The sequence below is a fragment of the Mytilus californianus genome, unplaced genomic scaffold (assembly GCF_021869535.1).
Source record: "Mytilus californianus isolate M0D057914Y unplaced genomic scaffold, xbMytCali1.0.p SCAF_10, whole genome shotgun sequence".
Lineage (NCBI taxonomy): Eukaryota > Metazoa > Mollusca > Bivalvia > Mytilida > Mytilidae > Mytilus > Mytilus californianus.
Window position 1 is genome coordinate 70,911,158 of NW_026262582.1, and position 22,354 is coordinate 70,933,511.

General features: G+C 31.9%; 1 protein-coding gene across 1 annotated transcript; it reads left to right on the forward strand.

Moving 5' to 3' along the window:
- Positions 1 to 10,180: 10,180 nt before the first annotated feature.
- On the forward strand, positions 10,181 to 20,925 carry LOC127718454 (tRNA (guanine(37)-N1)-methyltransferase-like). The gene is made up of 4 exons (XM_052224484.1): positions 10,181 to 10,434; positions 14,286 to 14,474; positions 19,096 to 19,704; positions 20,694 to 20,925. The coding sequence occupies exons 1-4, from the start codon at positions 10,245 to 10,247 to the stop codon at positions 20,747 to 20,749; spliced, it is 1,044 nt and encodes a 347-aa protein (XP_052080444.1). The 5' UTR covers positions 10,181 to 10,244; the 3' UTR covers positions 20,750 to 20,925.
- The last annotated feature ends 1,429 nt before the right edge of the window (positions 20,926 to 22,354 follow it).

Below are 22,354 nucleotides of genomic sequence, written 5' to 3' on the forward strand. Positions count from 1 at the left end.
AATTTAAAAGATATGGGAAGTGTTTCCCGATTTTTTTTTTTGGAAAAAAGATGAATTTATGAAGAATCTGGTGCCATCTCATACTTTCGATTAGACCTGCTGAGTTATTTATTTTCAATACATTGCAAGTCAGGTAATTTATTTTCAAACCATTTATTTTTGTGATTATCAAGGCTGAGTTATTTATTTTCAAAATCCTCCTGCCCCCCCCCCCCCCCCCCCCCCCCCAGAATATCAAATGGTCGTCCCCTTAGAATATTGTAAAGTGCTGAAGGCTCAAATGATCTATTCAAGAATTAGTTTCATTGTCAGTGCAATGTTTATAATGATGCATGACTTCCTTTTTCGGCATGTCATTTATGGATAAGTTTTAGTGGTGTGAGGATTTTCTTATCATTTGGGAAATATTTTTAAAAAAATGCGTTATAGATATTAGGTGACACAACAGTAGAAAGAAAAGGTAGGAATTGTATGTTTCCTGATTGTGAGTATGAATGTAAATCATGTATTATTTAAGTGAGGAATTATCCTTTTTTATTTACAGTTTAAATCAATTAATACATTTGAGTTACAACTAAATTTTATTTCACAGTCAATAGTTTAGTCCGGCTTTTTACATCAAATACTGTTTCATTATGTCAGGGAAATGTTCAAAAATAATGCCCTTAAAAGTTGTTAATACTGTTTCATTATGTCAGGGAAATGTTCAAAAATAATGCCCTTAAAAGTTTTTAATATGTTCAAAATTAAATTCCTGTTTTTTTATCGGAATACATGTATTGGAAATAACTATTCTCCCCAACCGCTGATCAAGTAATCAAAGTTTTGGAAAGCTAAAGATTTAGGTTATTTTTATCTGAAAGATTTTTTTTTCTTTTTTTTTTTTTGCATTGCCTAGGTATTGTTTAATTTTATAGTAATTTGAAGTTATTAATACTTTCATAATAAAATTCACAGAACCAATTTTACTGCACCAGTAAACTTCAACTTGTTTTGAGATTTTTGTTTATTTCACAATTCAATTTTTAGTCAGTTTCAATCACTGTGAGAAAAATCCTTTCAATCTGATAAATGTGCTTCGGGGCAGTTGTAACTCATTTATAGAAACTCTTTGTTTTGAACTGTAAATAGACCCAAATAATAGGATAATCCCTTACTAAGAATATGATTTACATTCATTCTTCACAATTAAGAGGCATCCAATTCTACAATTTCTTCGGTCGAGAGTACTTTGCTATATTCTAAATTAAATTACCTAGTTATTAACACCTTTAAAGTCTTATCCACTGTAATTGATTGTAATGCCATGATTAACCTGGGGGCAATCACCTGGTGTCATATATGTAATTTAACTTTGTGATAAGAAATCGATGAAACAAAAGGCAATTTTACCAAAACGGCACAAGGGTTTTTGAGAAAAAGGCGTCAGGGCAGAAGGGCGCGGATAAAGGCACCCAGTCTATTTTGGGCTAACGAGACCACTGATAACACACTAGAGACACGTCTGTCTTAAATAAAACTATAAAAACTATAAACAATAAACATTATGAGTGTACATGTATGACAACTATGCAATTACTGAGGTTTGTAATTTAATGCCTCTATCATCTTCTCCTTTACTTTATATGAAAAATATGGGCTTCCTTACCATTTTGGGCCAACTGCTGATAGGGTACATTAACACTGGATATATACATGTATACCATCCCAATGTTGTTTTAATTTAAAAGTTGCATAAGAAATTTATTAAAATTTTTCCAGGTTTTATAGTTTACACAAAAACAAGAGGCTGTCAGAGTGACAGCAAACCGGATTTTCCTGCAGAGGTCAAACCCTCAACAGTTGAGCAAGTATGGCCACTTCATTTAAGCTTAAAACTGCTCTGAATTTGGATTGTGGTTGAATATTTGACACAGCATAGTTTTGTGACACAAAATGAATGTGGTCAAAGAACTGAAATATTTGAAAATGGACATTTACCTATTATGGTCCAATATCCAAAATCTAAGTACATTGTCAGAATCAGCATATCAAACAACTCCAAAAATTCATTTTTTAATGAAATCAAACAAAAGTTTAATTTAGGACCCTTTGGACCACAATGTGGACCAATTTGACAAAGGAGCTCACAATCCAAAATCTCTCAATACATGGTAAGATTCAGCATTTCAAGGAACCACATAAATTCAATTTTTGTGAATCAAACAAAGTTTAATTTTGGACCCTGATTTGGACCAACTTGAAAACTGGGCCCAAAAATCTAATATTTAAATACAGGTTTAGATTAAGCATTTGAAAGAACCCTATATATATTTAATTTAAGTTGAAATGCAACACAATTTAATTTTATCCATATATTTTCTGTGCAAAGGGAAATAACTCAAACTTGATAAATAGAAATGGGAAAATATTAAATACTAAACTCGTTCAAAGGGTATCTACACGTCTCAAATCTTCAAAATCGCTTATCTAAAAATACTACCATCGCTAACATTTTTAACAATAAAAATCGTGGTTACCCTTCTATCGATAAGTGTCATGCCAAAAAATGACTTACAATTTGTCCCTGTCTTTCCACCAACAATACGGTAAGGTCTACGTATAATGGTCGCAAATTTCATTAAATTATGAAACTGATATAACTTGAAAAACAAATAGTATTATTTATTTACTCACATGAAACAAACCGGGATGGGGTATTCAGTACGTAGGTGAAACTGGACGATATTTATCTAAACGCACGCAAGAACACCTGTATCGTTTTAAAAGACCCAATAAATTCAAAAGTATCATTTATCAACATCTTAAAAAGCACAATCATCCTATTAAATATTTATCCTGCAATCAGCTAACTATTGTACAAATAACAGGTACACAAATAAATTTTGCATTATCTGTGCTTGTACAAATAAAGTCTCCTGTTACCCCCGCTTCCATGTTGAGCAAGCGGTAATGTGGATATTTCTTTTTGCGTACCAGTTCATTTTGGGGTCCTCTTCGCGGTGCGCGTTTTAACTATGTCGATTTCTTTGAAAACTTAGAGACAATGATTTATATTTTTACAATTAAAGTTTCAAGTGTTGGGTGTAAATTTCAGGATAAAAACAATATATGTACATTGTCGGAAAATATAAAATTTATTTGTACTCGCTACGAAACAGGAGAAAAGCTCGGCGAGCCTCACTTTTCGTCCTGTTTCTAAAGCTCATACAAATAAATCTTATATTTTCCGAAAATGTGCATATATTATATATTTAACAGTTCAACCTTTAGAAGTAGTAAATAAGCAGCCTGGTGAATCTCATTCAAAGTTTGTACAATCACGGAAAATAATTGAATTAAATTGGATTAAAAAATTACAGACAGTCTACCATCTCTTTCTTTATGATAATATCATGGGAATTGGTAATATATTAAGAACCGATTCTGTTAACATTTTGGATATAGTTTCTAAAACTGATCGTAAAAACCGTTCTCATGGGCATAGAAAAAATCGCAATCAAAGAAAATTTCGGACCAATCATACAAATATTTCGGACCTTATTTCTATTTCAAAAAACAACGGCAGACATTATCTATTAACCAAGCTCTGTTCTTTACCTATAAATAAATTAAATAAAATTTTAGAGGATTGCAACACAATTTCATATTGCAATCCTAAGTATGAAATTGTTCAAATCATAATGGCATATTGTTATTCTAAACTGTTTCCCAAAATTGATCGCCCTGAAGATCATAAAAAACATTTTATAAAAATTAAGTATGTCAATCAAGGTTTTGATTTTGTAAATATTGCCGGTATTTTTAACGACCATTCTGTTATAGAACAAATTCCGGGATATTTTGATAATACTGAACTCCCTCTTATTTGTTACATTTACAAGAAATCTACCCCGAAATTTGTGTTTAATTATAGCCAAGTCTGTAAAGATATAAGTATCAGTGAAAATACACCTACGTCATGTAATTGTGTAATTCCGAATACACTTATGGCCCATTTCCCATGTTCTAACAGGAGACCTTAACATCGTTCGTGACCGAGAGTTAAAATCATTCCTCAGTAAAGGACCTAAATATCGTCCCCCATCAATTATTAATTGGAATGAGTGTCGTAATATCATCCACGACTCACTTCATGCTTACTGTTTGAAAGGGATAAAACGGGAAAAAGCTGACAAAAAATCTTTGGACTCTTTTTTTAATTCAGTAATGAAGATAGTTGATATACGTATACAACATTTTAAAGAACATTTTACTCTTAAAAACAACCATAAAAATCCTATTTCTCGTATCAAACATAAACTAAAAGAACTAGCCAAGGAATTTGTTTTTGTCCAGGCTGATAAAGCTGCTAATAATATCATTATAGTTTGACGTAAATTTTACATTGAGGTTCTGCAAAAGGAAATCACCAATTCACCAACATTCCAACTGACTTCATTTTCAGAAAACGATATCTGTAACAAACATAAACTATTAGCTACTTCTTTACAAGCAGAACCAAATACAATGAAAGTCCCAACTATGTACTGGCTTCCGAAGCTACACAAATCACCTTACAAATATAGATTTATTTCGTCTTCAAGTCATTGTTCCACTACTAAATTGTCTATTCTACTTACTAGTACGCTTGGTACAATCAAAAACCTGATAATAAATTGTTCAAATAAGGCCTTTGAAAATAGTGGAATTAATTACTTTTGGAGTGTCAAAAACTTGTTGGAAGTACTTGATAAATTGCATGCATAGTTCTATAAAATTAGATATGATGTAATTTTTAAGTTATAATCAATAATATAATAATGTAATTTTTCAAATTTTAATCAATAATATATAACAACAACCAGTGATGACTAAGTTCTCTTAAATTAGATATGATTTAACACTCAAACATTGTTAAAATCAGCATATCAAAGAACCCAATAATTCAATTGTTGATTAAACAAAAGTTTAATTTAGGACCCTTAGTACCTCAATGTGGTATTATCTAACTAATAATGAAAATAAGTACAGGTTTAGATTCAGCATTTCAAAGAACCCTTTATGTATTCAATTTATGTTGAAATCAAACACAGTTTAATTTTGGACCCTGATTTGGACAAACTTGAAAACTGGGCCCAAAATCAGATATCTAAATATATGTTTATTAATAGACAATATAAGCTAAGTTTTGAAAGGAGTTCACCTAATCAAAAAAATATATATAGCATTCAGAAAATTAGTTTTTACAGAATAACAAACAATTTACAATTTACCAAAGTACATGTAAAGAAAAAAAAAAAATCAAAAATTTTATTTATCAGTAATACAATGTCTTTTAAAAATCTATTAAACTTATCTGTAATTATCTTCAAAATGTCTAATAATGAACAGTAAATTTCTTCTAACTATATTTACTACAATATAGCTTTTAATCATCAACACTTGACTTAGAAAACAGAAAATTTTCAAATAAATCTGTCACTCAAGGTAAGACATTAACCATATGTTTAGTAAACTGATTACAGGACATATAAACAGGTGAAAATTATCTATAAAGGCTTAGTGTAATCAAACTTTATGTAAATAATTAACAATTTCTGTTCAAAGGAAAATAACTCAATCACAAAAAGACCCCAGGGGACTCGACTTTTATTTCATTTGATTTGTTTTATTGTAATATACAAGAAGAAAAATAGTTTCAGGGTGGGGATCTTGACTGTTTACAAGTTTTCAAAAAAAAGGGGGTAGGGGTTACCCCAGGGGACTTCCCCTAAATTTCATTTGATTTGTTTTATTGTCCCATAAAAGATTATATGTGGTTTAGGGGTGGGGATCTCAACCGTTTACAAGTTTTCAAAAAGAAGGGGGTGGGGTCTACCCTTGTGGACTTCCCCTAAATTTCAATTGATTTGTTTTATTGTCACATACAAGAATATATATGGTTTAGGGGTGGGGATCTCAACCGTTTACAATTTCTCAAACAGAAGGGGGTGGGGGTTACCCCATTGGACTTCCCCTATATTTCATTTGATTTGTTTTACTGTCCCATACAAGAATATATATGGTTTAGGGGTGGGGATCTCGACCGTTCACAAGTTCTCAAACAGAACGGGGTGGGGGTGACCCCAGGGGACTCACCTTTTATTTCATTTGATTTGTTTTATTGTAACATACAAGAATATATATGGTTTCAGGGTGGGGAGCTTGAACATTTACAAGTTTTCAAAAAAAAGGAGGGTAGGTGTAAACCCGAGGACTATCCCAATATTTCATTTGATTTGTTTTATTGCCCCATACAAGAATATATATGGTTTAAGGGTGGGGATCTCAACCGTTTACAAGATAAAAGCACATTCTCAAATTGAAGGGGGGTAGAGGTAAGAATATACATGTATATGATTTAGGGACACTTAATTATCTTCAAATTTTTTTAATAATGAACAGTAATTTCAAACTTTATATATACAGTCCTACAGATCTTATTATCAGAAAACAGATAATTTTCAAATAAATCTGTCACTCCAATGATTATCATATGCTAAAATATTTCCAAGTTCTAATTAATAATGAAAATAAGTCATTATCATATGCTAAAATATTTCCCAGATCTAATTGAACAGAACTATGGTTTAACATAGTACTCTAACATTACATATATAATAATTAATAAATGTAATAATCTTCAAAACGTCTAATGATATAGCTTATAATCATTACCACTTAAGAAATAGATAATTTTCAAATAAATCTGTCACTCCAATTTTTATTGTGAGATAAGACAAGTCATAACATGATAACAAGAGTAAAATATTTAAAAATTCCACTTTTGGATATTAAAAATGGCGATAACTCAAAAAGGAGAAAAACTAAAATCTTGAAAATTGAACTAGACCTTCATTGAGTCCCAGGAAACAAGATATTTAAATTTGAAAAAAAATTTATTAAAGCGTTTTCATGTTATTGTAAAGACACTGTTTGGCAGCCGCCCGTCCGCCCAGCCGCCCGCTGTACATCACCATTTCAATAACCGATATTTCCTTCGAAAATCCGGTTAAAAATCCAAGAAAATTAATATTTCCTTGTCTGTTGTGACATTTTAGATTTATATAAAAGAAATCTTTAAATACAACGTACCAGCTAAAATTTTGAGTCAGGGATTTCACAACCACAAATTACTTAAAACCTTTACTTAATTCTTTCATACATTAAAAGATTGGCTGTACATTTTTTTGTACCTGTCGATTCTTTTCAAAAACAGGATATCACATCCTAATTTTTCAAGGTGATTATGTTGTTTATATCTAGCTCATAAATTAAGATAGAATCCATGTAAAGTTAGTAGTCTGTTGGCCCAAGAACACAGTTATTTTGTAGTGCATTTCTTTTAGACAATAAATTCAAATTTAAAAAATCGCACCTGCTCTAAGAAAAATTTGTACAGCTTAATGTACTACTTTTGGGACAAATAATATCAAAATTTTAGAAAACTTAACCAGATCTAACTCAAAATATGGACAATTCTATGTTTTTTTATCCCTCTCCTAAATATTAAGGAATAAATTTGAAAAGTGTATGGAAAATTAGCAAGTTATACACTTTCCACACTAAGGACTATATTTGTAGACAACGAAAATCAAAGGAAGACAACTATGTCCTCGGACTTAATATGATTGAATCTCATTTTTTAAAGGTTTACAATTTAGTACTGTAGTAAAGTTCTGGAATATTGTTTTTATCCAACAATGTCTATCTTTTTTTTTGAAAGTTTATACATAACTATGATAACTGAACATGTATTACTGATCCAGAAATTAAGGCATATGGTCGACCAACTTGTCAATACTTATATTTTGTAATTGCAAAAGATCATGCTTTTCTCAGACTGCTTATAATTATGACATCTTTATATTAAATCATTTGGAGTGTATACATGTACATACTGATTGAAATATTATATTAAATCTGGCATAGGAGAACCTGGATTAACTTTTAGTTGAAATTGGGAACTACATGTAGCTTTGAGTAACTGTGATTTAAGTCATTGTGTTATTTGTTTTTTTGTTCTTGTTTATTTGCTTAGTACTTATCACATGTATCAGATGAACTAACTTTTACATGCATGATTTTCCAAAATGAGTATAATCACTATAGCAGATTAATGGGAAATGATATAGACCCTCAGATACAGTAATTTTGTTCTTCGATTAAGTCAGTGCATTCCCTCAAAATAAAGTTAAATGAAAAGACTTTAATAGAGGACAAATAAAATAACCAACTGGGATCCTATTATCATGATTATAACCTCATTTGGGTGACATCCAAACCATATAACTTACCGGAGCCCCCCTTTTTTTTTGTATTGCTCAATCTTTAGTTTTCTAAGTGGTGTTTTGTGGATTTGTTCCCCTTTTGGAAATTTCCATAGCTTGCAAGTTTTTCTTCGAGGTTTAAATGTACTCTCTCTCCCTTTTTTTTTCATTTTATTTAGGTTTTCACAGATCTATAAACTTTATAGGCGTTCAGGTAAGTTTGTACTCAAATTGTGAGCCCTTGAATCTTGATTGTCAATTTACCCCTTGTATTTTGTAAGCTTGTGGCTAGTTTTGCCAGTTCAGTGGCAGTTGTGGGATCTTCTTCTTCTTTCATATACTGCCCACATTCAACTTTCTAAATATACTGGCAAAATTGGTTCTGCATGGTTAAAAACAGGATAAAAACAAATGTTCATCTTATTTTGTAAGGTTGGTCATTTGAGAATGGAATGTCTCAAATGACTGTGCTGTGGCGATCTCCGGGGGAAGCTTGTTCCAGTCTTTGGTGGTGTTCACAAAGAAAGACCATTTCCTGCAGTCTTTGGTTGCTGTTTGTACCATGTATCCATGCTGTTGTGTATGTCTGGATACTCTGGTTGGTCTCTGGAGGTACATGTCTTTGTTGATGGCTACTTTGTCGTTGACGATCTTGTACATCATTGCGAGCCTGGCCTCTCTGCGTCGTTCTTGGAGACTTTTCCAACCCAATTCATTAATCATGTCCGTGACACTTGATCTGTTTCTGTGGCGCTTGGTGACGTATCGCGCAGCCCTCCTTTGAACTTTTTCAATTTGTTCAATATGTTTCTGATGATATGGGTCCCATACTGTTGTGGCATATTCTAGTTGGGGCCTTACTAGGTTTTTGTAAGCTTGCTCTTTGATGCTTTTAGAGCCGATGTGTAGATTTCTGTGGAGGAAACCAAGGCTTGTTATCTTTATACTTGATTTGATTTTATTGATGTCTGGTCTTTATAAAAGAAGGATTTACAACATACAATGAGTGTCCACAGATATTAACAAGCAATTTCAATGAAGGATTTCTGTATTTAGTTGTTTTACATCTTGGACACCCTTGATCATCCATGCTGAGATATAAGGGAGATAATTCTTGGGAAACATCATTGTGTTTACTTTTTAAAATTCTAAAACATTATCTTTATTATTGAGATCGAAGTTATTTCACATCAAGTTTAATTACTTGATTTTATACTATTTTAATTATGAAAAATTTAACAAGGAATAATTGAATATTTGTCTACAAATAGGCAATGTATTATTACTACCCATTAGTAAACTCTCCCACTCTTTAGTGAAGAGGATCAAAGAGTAGCAACTTCCTGTTGATAAATTTTCTGCACGTTTCTCTAAGAAGAAATGACAAAACGTCCTTATCTTTGAAAATTTAATTGCTAAATAATTTCATTCATGTTCATTAAACAGATTTTTCACCGATTTATACCAAGATTGTCATCTATAGACTCCAAAAGACTTGTAGTTGTAAGAACTGAAACAAATGGACAGAAATTCCTCCAAGTTGCGAATTACCGGTTTTTTTATAGAGTACTTCTGATTAATTTACAGAAGTTTACAAATAAGGCCATTTCATTAAATTTCTTTGATATTTTCAACAAATTGAAATTAAAAATGGATAACATTGACTCAGAGTCTGAGATGTTAGAACTGTGTCCCCCAAAACAGGTTTTAGGAATGAAAGTTTTGGACAAATCTGCCTTCAAAAGGACTTGTAAAATTCCAGGAGTTAAAGTACCATTTCAAGCAATAAAACATATGAGTAAATGTATGAAGTTATCAATGCTGAGGATGCCAAAACTGAAATCAATAGCAGATCTTGAAAAATTTGATCCTGATTATAATTCACACAAGCTATTTCTTCTCAATCCATTGAAATACAAGTCACTAAATGATTTTAGCAATGAAGAAAGACAAATGTTCAAAAAAGCTGATGTAGACTTGGAAAGCTTTCAGCAGTATGATATAGAGTTGTGCTATGAGAATTGGACAGCTTCAGAAATTATTCCAGCTATTGTAAAAACCAATGTCTCTGGATTTTCCATTATAGGCCATATAGCCCATCTAAATTTAAAAGAAGAAGTCCTCCAATATAAACATATTATAGGTAATAATAACTTTAAAGCAGTTATGGAGAAACTGTTAGTTAAGCATGTGAAGTAAGTTAGAGAAAATGTTGGTTGTAATTAATACTTCATAACAATCTAAATGTACATCACATGATAACCTACATGATCCAGAACTTTTTGTAAGGGGGGGGGGCACTGACTGACCTAAGGGGGGCCGCTCCAGTCATGCTTCAGTGATTCCCTATATAATCAACCAAAATTTTCCCACAAAAGGGGGGGGGGGGGGGGGCGGGCCCCCCACCCTGGATCCGCCTATGCCTTTTTAGCTCCAATACATGTACATTTGTGTACATAACATTTTGCCTGCCTTCCGTTTGTCTATCAATTGAAAATAATTAAAATGATTTGGAACATTAAACTGAACTACCACAATTTTTTATGAAATATAAAAGTATAAATGTTGAAATAAAATACACATTTTAGAACAATTACATTGTGCAGATATCAACGTATATCATGTATATGTTATTTCAACATGTTTTTTGTTGCTACAACATTTTAACTGCATTGAATTTTAACCTTTTTTTGTTTAACAATTCAACCAACCTTCAAACAATAAGTAAAGAATTATTGTCTCCATCTAAAATTGTTTTTAAATGAACTATTAGCAACACTGAATTGGTCATGTTGGTGACAAACTTGCATACATGTACATACATGTATAGGAATTTTCAAAACATTGCACATATTCAAGTTGTATTATTTTAGTTTGCATTTTCTAATTATTATTCTGCATGTATGTTTTAATACTGATAGTTTATTTTCTGGTTGATCTGGAGGTAAAGTCTTATTGGGTATCAAACTATTTCTTTTTATATATAATTCGTCTCAAATTTAGCTCAATAATGTTAGATCTTCAAATTTGCGTTAGCAAATTTTTGTTCTTCCCTCAGCGAAATATACATATATATGTGAATTTCAGTTATATTGTCTACTTCTTTGTATTTGTCACAAACTTATTGTTAAAAGTTTAAATGGCGATAAATATTTGAATATGAATATATCAGTCAGGGGAATTACTGAAATAAGTGATTTATAAAATCACTTATTTAAGTCATGTAAGTAACAAATTAGAAATTCGGTGATTTTGTAGTTTTACCAAAATTTTTTACATACACTGGTATAGATTATATCTTATTATTAGTAAAATTGAAAAAAATAACCTTTTGCTTCTTTTAAGTAGTAAGGTTCATTCATACCTTTGATGCAATCATTCAGCTGTCAATTCTATATTTGTTGAAAAAATGCTATAATGAAGGCTTTACATATAAATGAACTAATACGTATAATGTCTTAACAGATTTTTTCCAGCAGTGGGAGTATTTTTCCTGTAAAATTCAAGGTTTCATCCTACATGTTATGTAATATGTTACTGTTAGCTATCAAAATTTCACTGTTTGGGGGTGTTGAAATTAGTGGGGGTATTTAAAATAATAATACTTAAAGAAGTGATTTTTTGGAAGAAAATAGAGGTCTGGGATCGTATACATAAAGCTACTTAAGGTGAGATATCCAATCGTAATTCTAATTTATCGTAGGACATGTAGAAAAATCCGTCCGTTGGGAACAAATCTTAACTTAAGTAGCTCTATGCATACAGGCCCTGATACTGAAACAAGTGATTTTCATGTCATTATCCCAGATTCAGTACAAGGTCATCACCTGACATGACCAGTCATCCTATAAAACACAGATGTTGGTTCTGATAATTTTAGAAACATAATTAGTCCCTGGATCATAAGTATTATAGATTTAAAGCTACCATAAAATTAAATCACTTAGTCTAGTGATTCATTTGTACTACATGTACTTAAATATGTGATTATAAAAGAAAGACAACACTTACTTCCAAAATTTCTGGAGAAAATGTTACTCGAATTGGTGATTTAGAAATCATTCATTTAAGTAATTCCCCTGACTGTATATTGATGAGCAACCAAAACAGACATTATAGGTTAATTTGACACTAAATGTAATCCAGCAGCCAAGACATACAACACAACAGACTAAAAAATTCAAACAAACATACAAATAAATAAATTTGAACATGTAGTTTTTTTTTTGTTTGCACATCTTTTTTTTCATTAGGAGTCAGGTGTTGGTCATAATAACTATAAAGTAAATAATTCAACCAGTCTTAATTACATTGTTGTAGCTAAAAAGAATGACTTGAAGGAAAGTTTGTGTAACTTGTTTGCTTTAAAGATAGGGTTTAATTTACTTGTAGATGCCTTTTACGACGCTGTTTAAAGTCATAAACAATTATAATGGAACTAGCGTCAATGTAGATGTATTGTGTAGTATATAGACAGTAATCTTTTGTTGAAATCTGTATTTTGAACTCTAGATGTCTTTTTTTAGCTCACCGGTGCCTGAAAGGCCCCATGTGAGCTTATGCTATCACTTGGCGTCCGTCGTCTGTCGTCGTAAACTATTTCAAAAATCTTCTCCTCTGAAACAACTGGGCCAAATACCTTCAAACTTTAACTAAATGTTCCTTAGGGTATCTAGTTTATAAATTGTGTCCGAAGTTTGTATCCGCTTTTGTGGCCGCCATGGCTAAAAATAGAACATAGGGGTCAAATGCAGTTTTTGGCTTATATCTCAAAAACTAAAGCTTTTAGAGCAAACCTGACAGGAATAAAATTGTTCAATTGGTCAAGATCTATCAGCTCTGAAATTTTTAGACGAATCGAACAACCCATTGTTGGGTTGCTGCCACCGTATTGGTAGTTTTAACAAAATTTTGCAGTTTTTTGTTATTATTTTGAATATTATTATAGATATATATAAACTGTAAGCAGCAATAATGTTCAGCAAAGTAAAATCTACAAAAAAGTTAATATGACCATAATTGTCAATTGACCCCTCAAGGAGTTATTGCCCTATAAAGACAATTTTACACAATTTGTTTATCAAGTTTGCTAACATTTAAAAATCTTCTCCTCTGAAACTACTGGGCCAATTACCTTAAAACTTTAACTAAATGTTCCTTAGGGTATCTTGTTTATAAATTGTATCCGAAGTTTGTATCCATCGACAAACATGGCCGCCATGGCTAAAATTAGAACACAAGGGTCAAATGCAGATTTTGGCTTATATCTCAAAAACTAAATCTTTTAGAGCAAATGGGACATCGAGTAAAATTGTTTAATTGGTCAAGATTTATCAGCTCTGAAATTTTCAGACGAATCGAACAACCCTTTGTTGGGTTGCTGCCACCGAATTGGTAGTTTTAACAAAATTTTGCAGTTTTTTGTTATTATTTTGAATATTATTATAGATATATATAAACTGTAAGCAGCAATAATGTTCAGCAAAGTTACAGATCTACAAAAAAGTTAATATGACCAAAATTGTCAATTGACCCCTTAAGGAGTTATTGCCCTTTAAAGACAATTTTACACAATTTGTTCATCAAGTTTGCTAACATTTAAAAATCTTCTCCTCTGAAATACAGGTGAGCGATTCAGGCTCTTGAGAGCCTCTTGTTTAATTTATTGGTTAATATTTCATTGGTGTTAACCTCCATGTAAACAATGTCTTTTATTCGTGAAGTAAGAACTGCATTGAAGAGTCCTGTAGTTAAAACTTTTTTTTTAAGATAAGGTATATATTTAACTACTTTTATATAATCTTAAACCTATAATAGCACATGTATTCTCCATTGACTGATTGTCCTGTGTTCTGGTGAATAAATCAAATTCTGAGAAAGAAAAGCAATTACTACATAAAATATAAAGACATTTGATATTTCATATACCTGTAAATATAATGTTATTATTCTTGTATCAGTATGTTGATCATTCTTCAATAATTTTCATTGCAGGCCAGGTCTTAATGGATAAAAAGCCTTCACTGAAAACAGTAGTAAACAAAACTGGTCAAATAGACAATACTTTCCGTAATTTTAAAATGGAGTTAATAGCCGGAGAAGATAATATGATAGCTCAAGCAAAAGAACATGGATTTACATTTGAGTTTGACTTTTCAAAAGTATATTGGAATCCCAGATTGAGTAAGTGTTCTTTAAGATTTTATTATTTTATTGTACACATCCCTGTATAATTTGGCCCATACCAGCAAGATATTTGTTTAATTTGCATGTAGCTTAACTTAAAGATGATATATCTATTTTCATTAAGTACAATTGCAATGTACAAATGATGTAACAAAACATAGCTGTATTACACTTTGATAGATATAAGAAGATGTGGTATGAGTGCCAATGAGACAACTCTCCATCCAAGTCACAATTTGTAAAAGTAAACCATTATACAGCCTTCAACATGGAGCCTTGGCTCACACCGAACAGCAAGCTATAAAGGGCCTCAAAAATGACTAGTGTAAAACCATTCAAACAGGAAAACCAACGGTCTAATCTATATAAAAAACGAGAAACAAGAAACACTTATGAACCACATCAACAAACGACAACCACTGAACATTCCTGACTTAGGACAGGTGCAAACAAATGCAGCGGGTTTAAACGTTTTAAAAGGCGCCAACCTCCCACCCTACCTGAAACAATAGTGTAACATCACAACATAGAAAGACACACTATAAAATATCAATTGAAATGGCTTGAATCAAATTTGCATTGATATCCAGACTGATCATTTACAAGGCTTATGTTTAGTATGAATAGGGCCTCTGGGAAGATTAATTGTATAACTAACTTTGTAGTTCTCTAAAATAGAGTATTGTTGTTGTTCAGTCAGAAGTATTACTTGTAAAAGTAATTTTTATAAACTTGATAATGTAAGTAATATTTTCTTGTAAATTTGTCCGTTTCAGTTTCCTTTTCAAAGTTTGAATAATCTCCCCATAGTCTGTGTTTCAGTTATCTCCTTTCTTGTATTATTTTTCATATGCCTTAGGCCATAAAAAAGAAAATGTTTGTTTGCCCTAACCCTACCTATCCAGAAAATAGCTTCCTACTCAAAATCTTAATTGTCCTGATGTGAAAAAGTTTTTTTTTTTAATCAGATAGGCATGAAGACTAAAAAACATCTGACACTTCAATTTCTCTTTGCTGAAAAAAAAGAAAATGCCTACCTACCTACCCACTGTCTCTACCTTTTGGTAGGGTTTGGGCAAACCAAAATATTTTTAAGTGTGGCCTTACTTGAATCTTACAATCTGGGCTATTGTAAAATTATGAAAGTGAATATCTCTCTTAGTAATGTCTTATTGCACACCAGAAAATGTAGAATTTTTAGATACTGGTTTAATCTATGTACCACAAACTGTATTTTGAAAACTGTTACTGTTTTTTATATGATGATTTACAAAAATGTCCAAATAATAAGACAAATTGGTTGTTTTTTTATTTAAAATGAGATGCTTAGTATAGGTTAAGGTGATATTTGGTATAATCAAGGATATTTCAATATACGGTAGATAGTAAGCTCTCCAGTGCTTTTTAATTAATATTCTAACATGACGTTCTTTAAACGCTTTGAGTACACACCTGTGGTAATATGATATATGAATATATTGTTTGGGCTGTTCCCATTGTACTCCCACGTCATATGCTTTTTTATGAATGAGCTACCCGACGTCATAGAACGATGACGTAAGAATATAAGCATTTTACGGGAAAATACACGCTTGTGAAACCGAAAATCATCACAACAGGAAACATAAACAAATGATGCTTAAATTTGTTTAATATATAAGCCATTTTTTGTATACATATAAGACATATAAGTACAATTATCATTTAGATTCATCCAAACCTATCTAAATATGTTATTGTAAATGGTTTAAGCATGCCACTTATTCAGTTTGCTCTGTTCTTCTACGTCAATTTAATAGTGCATTTATTTATGGGAACGGCAAATAATGTCTTCACCTAGAACAGTTGCCATATTTGTCCTATTAAAATCGAAATAAATTCATGGGGCTTAAATATATCGTGATTGCTCAGGGTAAAATATTTGTCATAAAGGGCCAATGGTAAAATCATGATATATTCAAGCCCCCATGAATTATTTCTTAAATAAAACAGTGCCTGTTTGATTGTCTGAAGCAAGTTTTTGACAGCCAACTGAGTAATTTAATTAAATGTTCAAGCTACATGTATAGATAGGTGGTTCAAAATCTTTGTTTACAATATTATTTATGTAAACCAATACCAGTTATTTATAAGACATGTATTACCAAAATAAGACTTAGTAAGTTAGTAGTCGTAATTTAGCTATAGAAAGTGGACGTTACTCTGCAATTTCTAAAAGTATAAACTTTGTATTTTTTTGTAAGGATGACATTGAGGATGAGATACATTTCCTCAATTTAAAATGTCCCACTTATCAAGGTCTTAGATCTTATTTTATTAAACCTTATTATTGGAGAAAACCTTCTACAAAATGTATATGTATAAACATATATATACATGATATACAATAAATGAGTTTGAATAATCTTAGAGAGCCATGTAATTTGGGTAAATTCATATTTCGTGCACAAAAATTAAGATCCAACATGTTGTGATACGTTTCACACTACCTTCTGCTATCTATGTTTAATGTGTGTAGTTTATATGTTGTATGCCTTTAGTTGTAATGACTTTGGTAAATAAAGATTATACTTACATGTAGGTTGTAAGCTGGTATTTACATGTAATTACACAGTTAAATGAATTAAATGCACACAGTATTTAAATTAAACTGTTACTGACTCGATATTCTATAAATTCATCAAACAGTTACTGAGCTTGTTATATACATACATGTAGTTAAACATTTTCAAAGTACAGTTTGGTACAATGGAAATTAATTCAAGCAACATTTCAGTTTTGGTTGTGTATAAAATTAGAAATGTTCATCAAACAATTCTTTATTTTCACACTCAGAAAATTATCTATTGATTTCCCAGGTCAGACATGTCAGAGGTCAAGATGGCAAGACAAAGTTTTAATTTAATCTATAGCATATAACCATTGAAATTGACGCCCTTTTTGTCGAGCCTGCGACTTTTGTCGCAGAAAGCTCGACATAGGGATAGCGATCCGGCGGCGGCGGCGGCGGCTACGGCGGCGGCGGCGGCGTTAGCTAACTTCTTAAAAGCTTTATATTTTAGAAGGTGGAAGACCTGGATGCTTCATACTTTGTATATGGATGCCTCATGTTACGAAGTTTCCGTCAGTCACATGTCCAATTTCCTTGACCTCATTTTCATGGTTCAGTGACTACTTGAAAAAAAAGTTCAGATTATTTGTAATGTTAAATTCTCTCTTATTATAAGTAATAGGATAACTATATTTAGTATGTGCGTACCTTGCAAGGTCCTCATGCCTGTCAGACAGTTTTCACTTGACCTCGACCTCATTTCATGGATCAGTGAACAAGGTTAAGTTTTGGTGGTCAAGTCCATATCTCAGATACTATAAGCAATAGGTCTAGTATATTTGGTGTATGGAAGGACTGTAAGGTGTACATGTCCAACTGGCAGGTGTCATCTGACCTTGACCTCATTTTCATGGTTCAGTGGTTATAGTTAAGTTTTTGTGTTTTGGTCTGTTTTTCTTATACTGTATGCAATAGGTCTATTATATTTGGTGTATGGAATGATTGTAAGGTGTACATGTCCAACTGGCAGGTGTCATCTGACCTTGACCTCATTTTCATGGTTCAGTGGTTATAGTTAAGTTTTTGTGTTTTGGTCCGTTTTTCTTATACTTTATCCAATAGGTCTACTATATTTGGTGTATGGAATGATTGTAAGGAGTACATGTCCAACTGGCAGGTGTCATCTGACCTTGACCTCATTTTCATGGTTCAGTGGTTATAGTTAAGTTTTTGTGTTTTGGTCAGTTTTTCTTATACTTTATCCAATAGGTCTACTATATTTGGTGTATGGAATGATTGTAAGGTGTACATGTCCAACTGGCAGGTGTCATCTGACTTTGACCTCATTTTCATGGTTCAGTGGTCAAAGTTAAGTTTTTGAGTTTTGGTCTTTTTTCTTATACTATTATGCAATAAGTCAACTATATTTGGTGTATGGAAATATTCTATGATGTACATGTCAGTCTCGCAGGTTTTATTTGAGCTTGACCTCATTTTCACAGTTCATTGCTCAGTGTTAAGTTTATGTGTTTCAGTCTGTTTTTCTTAAACTATAAGCAATAGGTCAGCTATATTTGTTGTATGGAAGGATTGTAAGCTGTTCATGTCTGCCTGGCATGGTTCATCTGACTTTGACCTCATTTTCACGATTCATTGGTCAATGTTTAGTTTTCTTGGTTAAGTCTGTTTCTTAGAAACTATAAGCAATAGGTCAACTATATTTAGTGTATTGAATGATTGTAAGGTGTACATGTATTTCTTGTTTGGTTTATATGACCTTGACTTCATTTTCTTGGATCATGTTAAGTTTATGTAATAGTTGTAGTAAAGCTTTCATTTAGGACTATCAACATAATATCAATGGTTAGTAAAGAAGGCGAGACATTTCAGCGTGTCCACTCTTGTTATAATGATAAAAGGGTTACAAGAGTAACAAGCAAATCTAAATGAGCAAAATGAAAGAACTGATTTTAATCATTACTTAACCCCTAATAAAATGCACCCTTATGAAATTTTGATAATAAAAAAAAAGTTTCATACATGTACATGTATATTGTTTACTTGTAGGTTCCGAGCATCAAAGGGTTGTTAATGAAATAAAAAAAGAAGATGTTGTATATGATGTTTTTGCTGGTGTAGGACCATTTGCCATACCTGCTGCTAAATCAAGGAAAGCTATTGTTTTTGCCAATGACTTGAATCCTAGTTCTTATGAAAGTCTCTGTAAGAACATCAAACTAAACAAAATTAAGACAGAGATACACTGCAGTAATTTAGATGGAAGAGAATTCATCAAGACAATAGTCAAACCTGATATTTTAAAAAGATGGGAAAATTATATGGAAACAGGAAATAAGACAAATTTGAAAGTTGTAATGAATTTGCCAGCTCTTGGTATTGAGTTTACTGATACATTTCAGTCATTATTTGCTGATATTGATGAAAATATAAAACCTACATCATCAGATTTACTTCCTTATATGTATGTGTATTGTTTTACAAAGAGTGAGACTCCTGAAGCTGATGTGAAACAGAGATTAGAGAGTACAATAGGATCACAATTACCAGATAACTTTACCATTCATAATGTTAGAAATGTAGCCCCTAATAAAGAAATGATGTGTGTGTCTTTCCATATGCCAGCTGAGATTCTATTCAGGCAAAAACCAGAGGAGGGTAAGCTGAATGTTTATGCCTTAATATTAATTTATTCCACAAGCATGATTTACTATATCAGCAGAACCATAGCTCTTATGGAAATAGGGATGATTTTTTTGTATTTACAGCCCACAAATACAAAAAAATATCCCAACTGAATACTATTCATTTGAGTTTTTGATGGATTCATTTTTATCTGTGTTCTTACAACTTACTATCTTTTAAAGAAATTTATTCTTTGTTAAACACAAGTACCTGACCACTATGACTACTGGTGTTATGTGTATTTACTTGTACAAATCCTGAAAAAGCTTAAGTAAAGTAGACACAAAGATATTCATTTAAAAGTTGCTCTTGCTTGTGGTGATTGAATCATATTCAATCAGGGTGATAGCTGGTGATTTAGATAAATAAAAGTCTGATTTACAACCATGTCATATAATATTTTTGAACATACAGAGATATATTTCAGTGCTAATCACCCGTAATAATCGCCGTTGTGTCACCACAAAAAAATGTTGTCTTATGCCATCTTTTAATGATTTTTTTACCATTACTTTTTGGAGAACTTTGTGGTAATGGTCTGTTTGATTTATTCCAACTGTTTTCACTCTGGCATAGCCTGGGATATTTAGGGTTCAACATATTGTATAGACACCTGTCATCGACTCACGTCTGTTTATTGTTGAAGACTGCATATTGACCTCAAGATGGCTTTAAGTTATTAATCTCATTGTGTTGCTGTCTCATTGATATATACCCAACATCTTCTTTTGGTCATACATTTATTTGTTATTTTTTCTATAGGAGAGATATTGTAAGATAAATATGCTGACCATTTTTTTATGTTAATTTACATGTACATGTAAAGAATATTGACTTAATGAATGATTCATCAGTTACCAGAGTAACCAGACATGTTTGTATTATATAGATACATTGTATATGTCATCATGGTCATAGACCAAAGTGAAACTTTAAAATATTGATTTACTTTTATTTTTTAGGTTGTGGACCAGAAGTGAAGAAAAGAAGGATAGAACTTGAAGAAAATAACAGTTGATTTTACATTTGTTTATTAATTGTCACTTTTTGTATCTTCGCCGAAACTGCTAGGTCAAATTTAACCAAACTTGACAGGAATGATGTAGGGCAGGTTTTTAACAAATGATCCTTATTTGGTTCTGATTAGAAGAAAAACATGGCTACCAGAGAAAAAAAAATTGATTCTGATTGGCCAATTGTCAAAAATCTTCCCTGAGATGACAAGTCAGAAAATGGTGAAATTTCAGGGGAATGATAAAAAACAAAGCCATTTTAAGCTAAATTTCTCAGACATTTATACCTTGAGTAATTAAGGGGTAAATTTACATGGAGCCTCTAATTTGGTTAAATTCCTATACTTCCTTTAAGGTAATGTTAATCCACATTGATATTTATAAACAATTACATAAGAGTTGTAGCATAATCTTGACTTGAAGTCACCGTCTTACCTTAAAAGGTTGTATGTAGTGCGATGAACTCATTGATTAAATCTTATTAGTCACCTACCGACGAAGTCTAAGGGGATTTTAGGTTTGCACTCTCTCTGTCCATCCATCAGTCCGGCAAATCAGTTTTCCACACTTTTTAGCTCACCGGGACCCGAAAGGCCTCATGTGAGCTTATGCCATCACTTGGCGTCCGTCGTCTGTTGTCGTCATCTGTCGTCGTAAACTATTTCAGAAATCTTCTCCTCTGAAACTACTGGGCCAAATACCTTCAAACTTTAACTAAATGTTCCTTAGGATATCTAGTTTATAAATTGTATCCGAAGTTTTGATCCATCGACATGGCCGCCATTGCTAAAAATAGAACATAGGGGTCAAATGCAGTTTTTGGCTTATATCTCAAAAACTAAAGCTTTTAGAGCAAATCTGACATGGGATAAAATTGTTCAATTGGTCAAGATCTATCAGCTCTGAAATTTTCAGACGAATCGAACAACCCATTGTTGGGTTGCTCTCACCAAATTGGTAGTTTTAACAAAATTTTGCAGTTTTTTGTTATTATTTTGAATATTATTATAGATATATATAAACTGTAAGAAGCAATGATGTTCAGCAAAGTAAGATCTACAAAAAAGTTAATATGACCATAATTGTCAATTGCCCCATTAAGGAGTTCTTGCCCTTTAAAGACAATTTTACACAATTTGTTCAAGTTTGCTAACATTTAAAAATCTTCTCCTCTGAAACTACTGGGCCAATTACCTTCAAACTTTAACTAAATGTTCCTTAGGGTATCTTGTTTATAAATTGTATCCGAAGTTTGTTTCCATCGACAAACATGGCCGCCATGGCTAAAAATACAACATAAGGGTCAAATGCAGTTTTTGGCTTATATCTCAAAAACTAAATCTTTTAGAGCAAATGTGACATCGGGTAAAATTGTTTAATTGGTCAATATCTATCAGCTCTGAAATTTTCAGACGAATCGAACAACCCATTGTTGGGTTGCTGCCACAGAATTGGTAGTTTTAACAAAATTTTGCAGTTTTTTTTGTTTTTTTTTAATATTATTATAGATATATATAAACTGTAAGCAGCAATAATGTTCAGCAAAGTAAGATCTACAAAAAAGTTAATATGACCAAAATTGTCAATTGACCCCTGAAGAAGTTATTGAC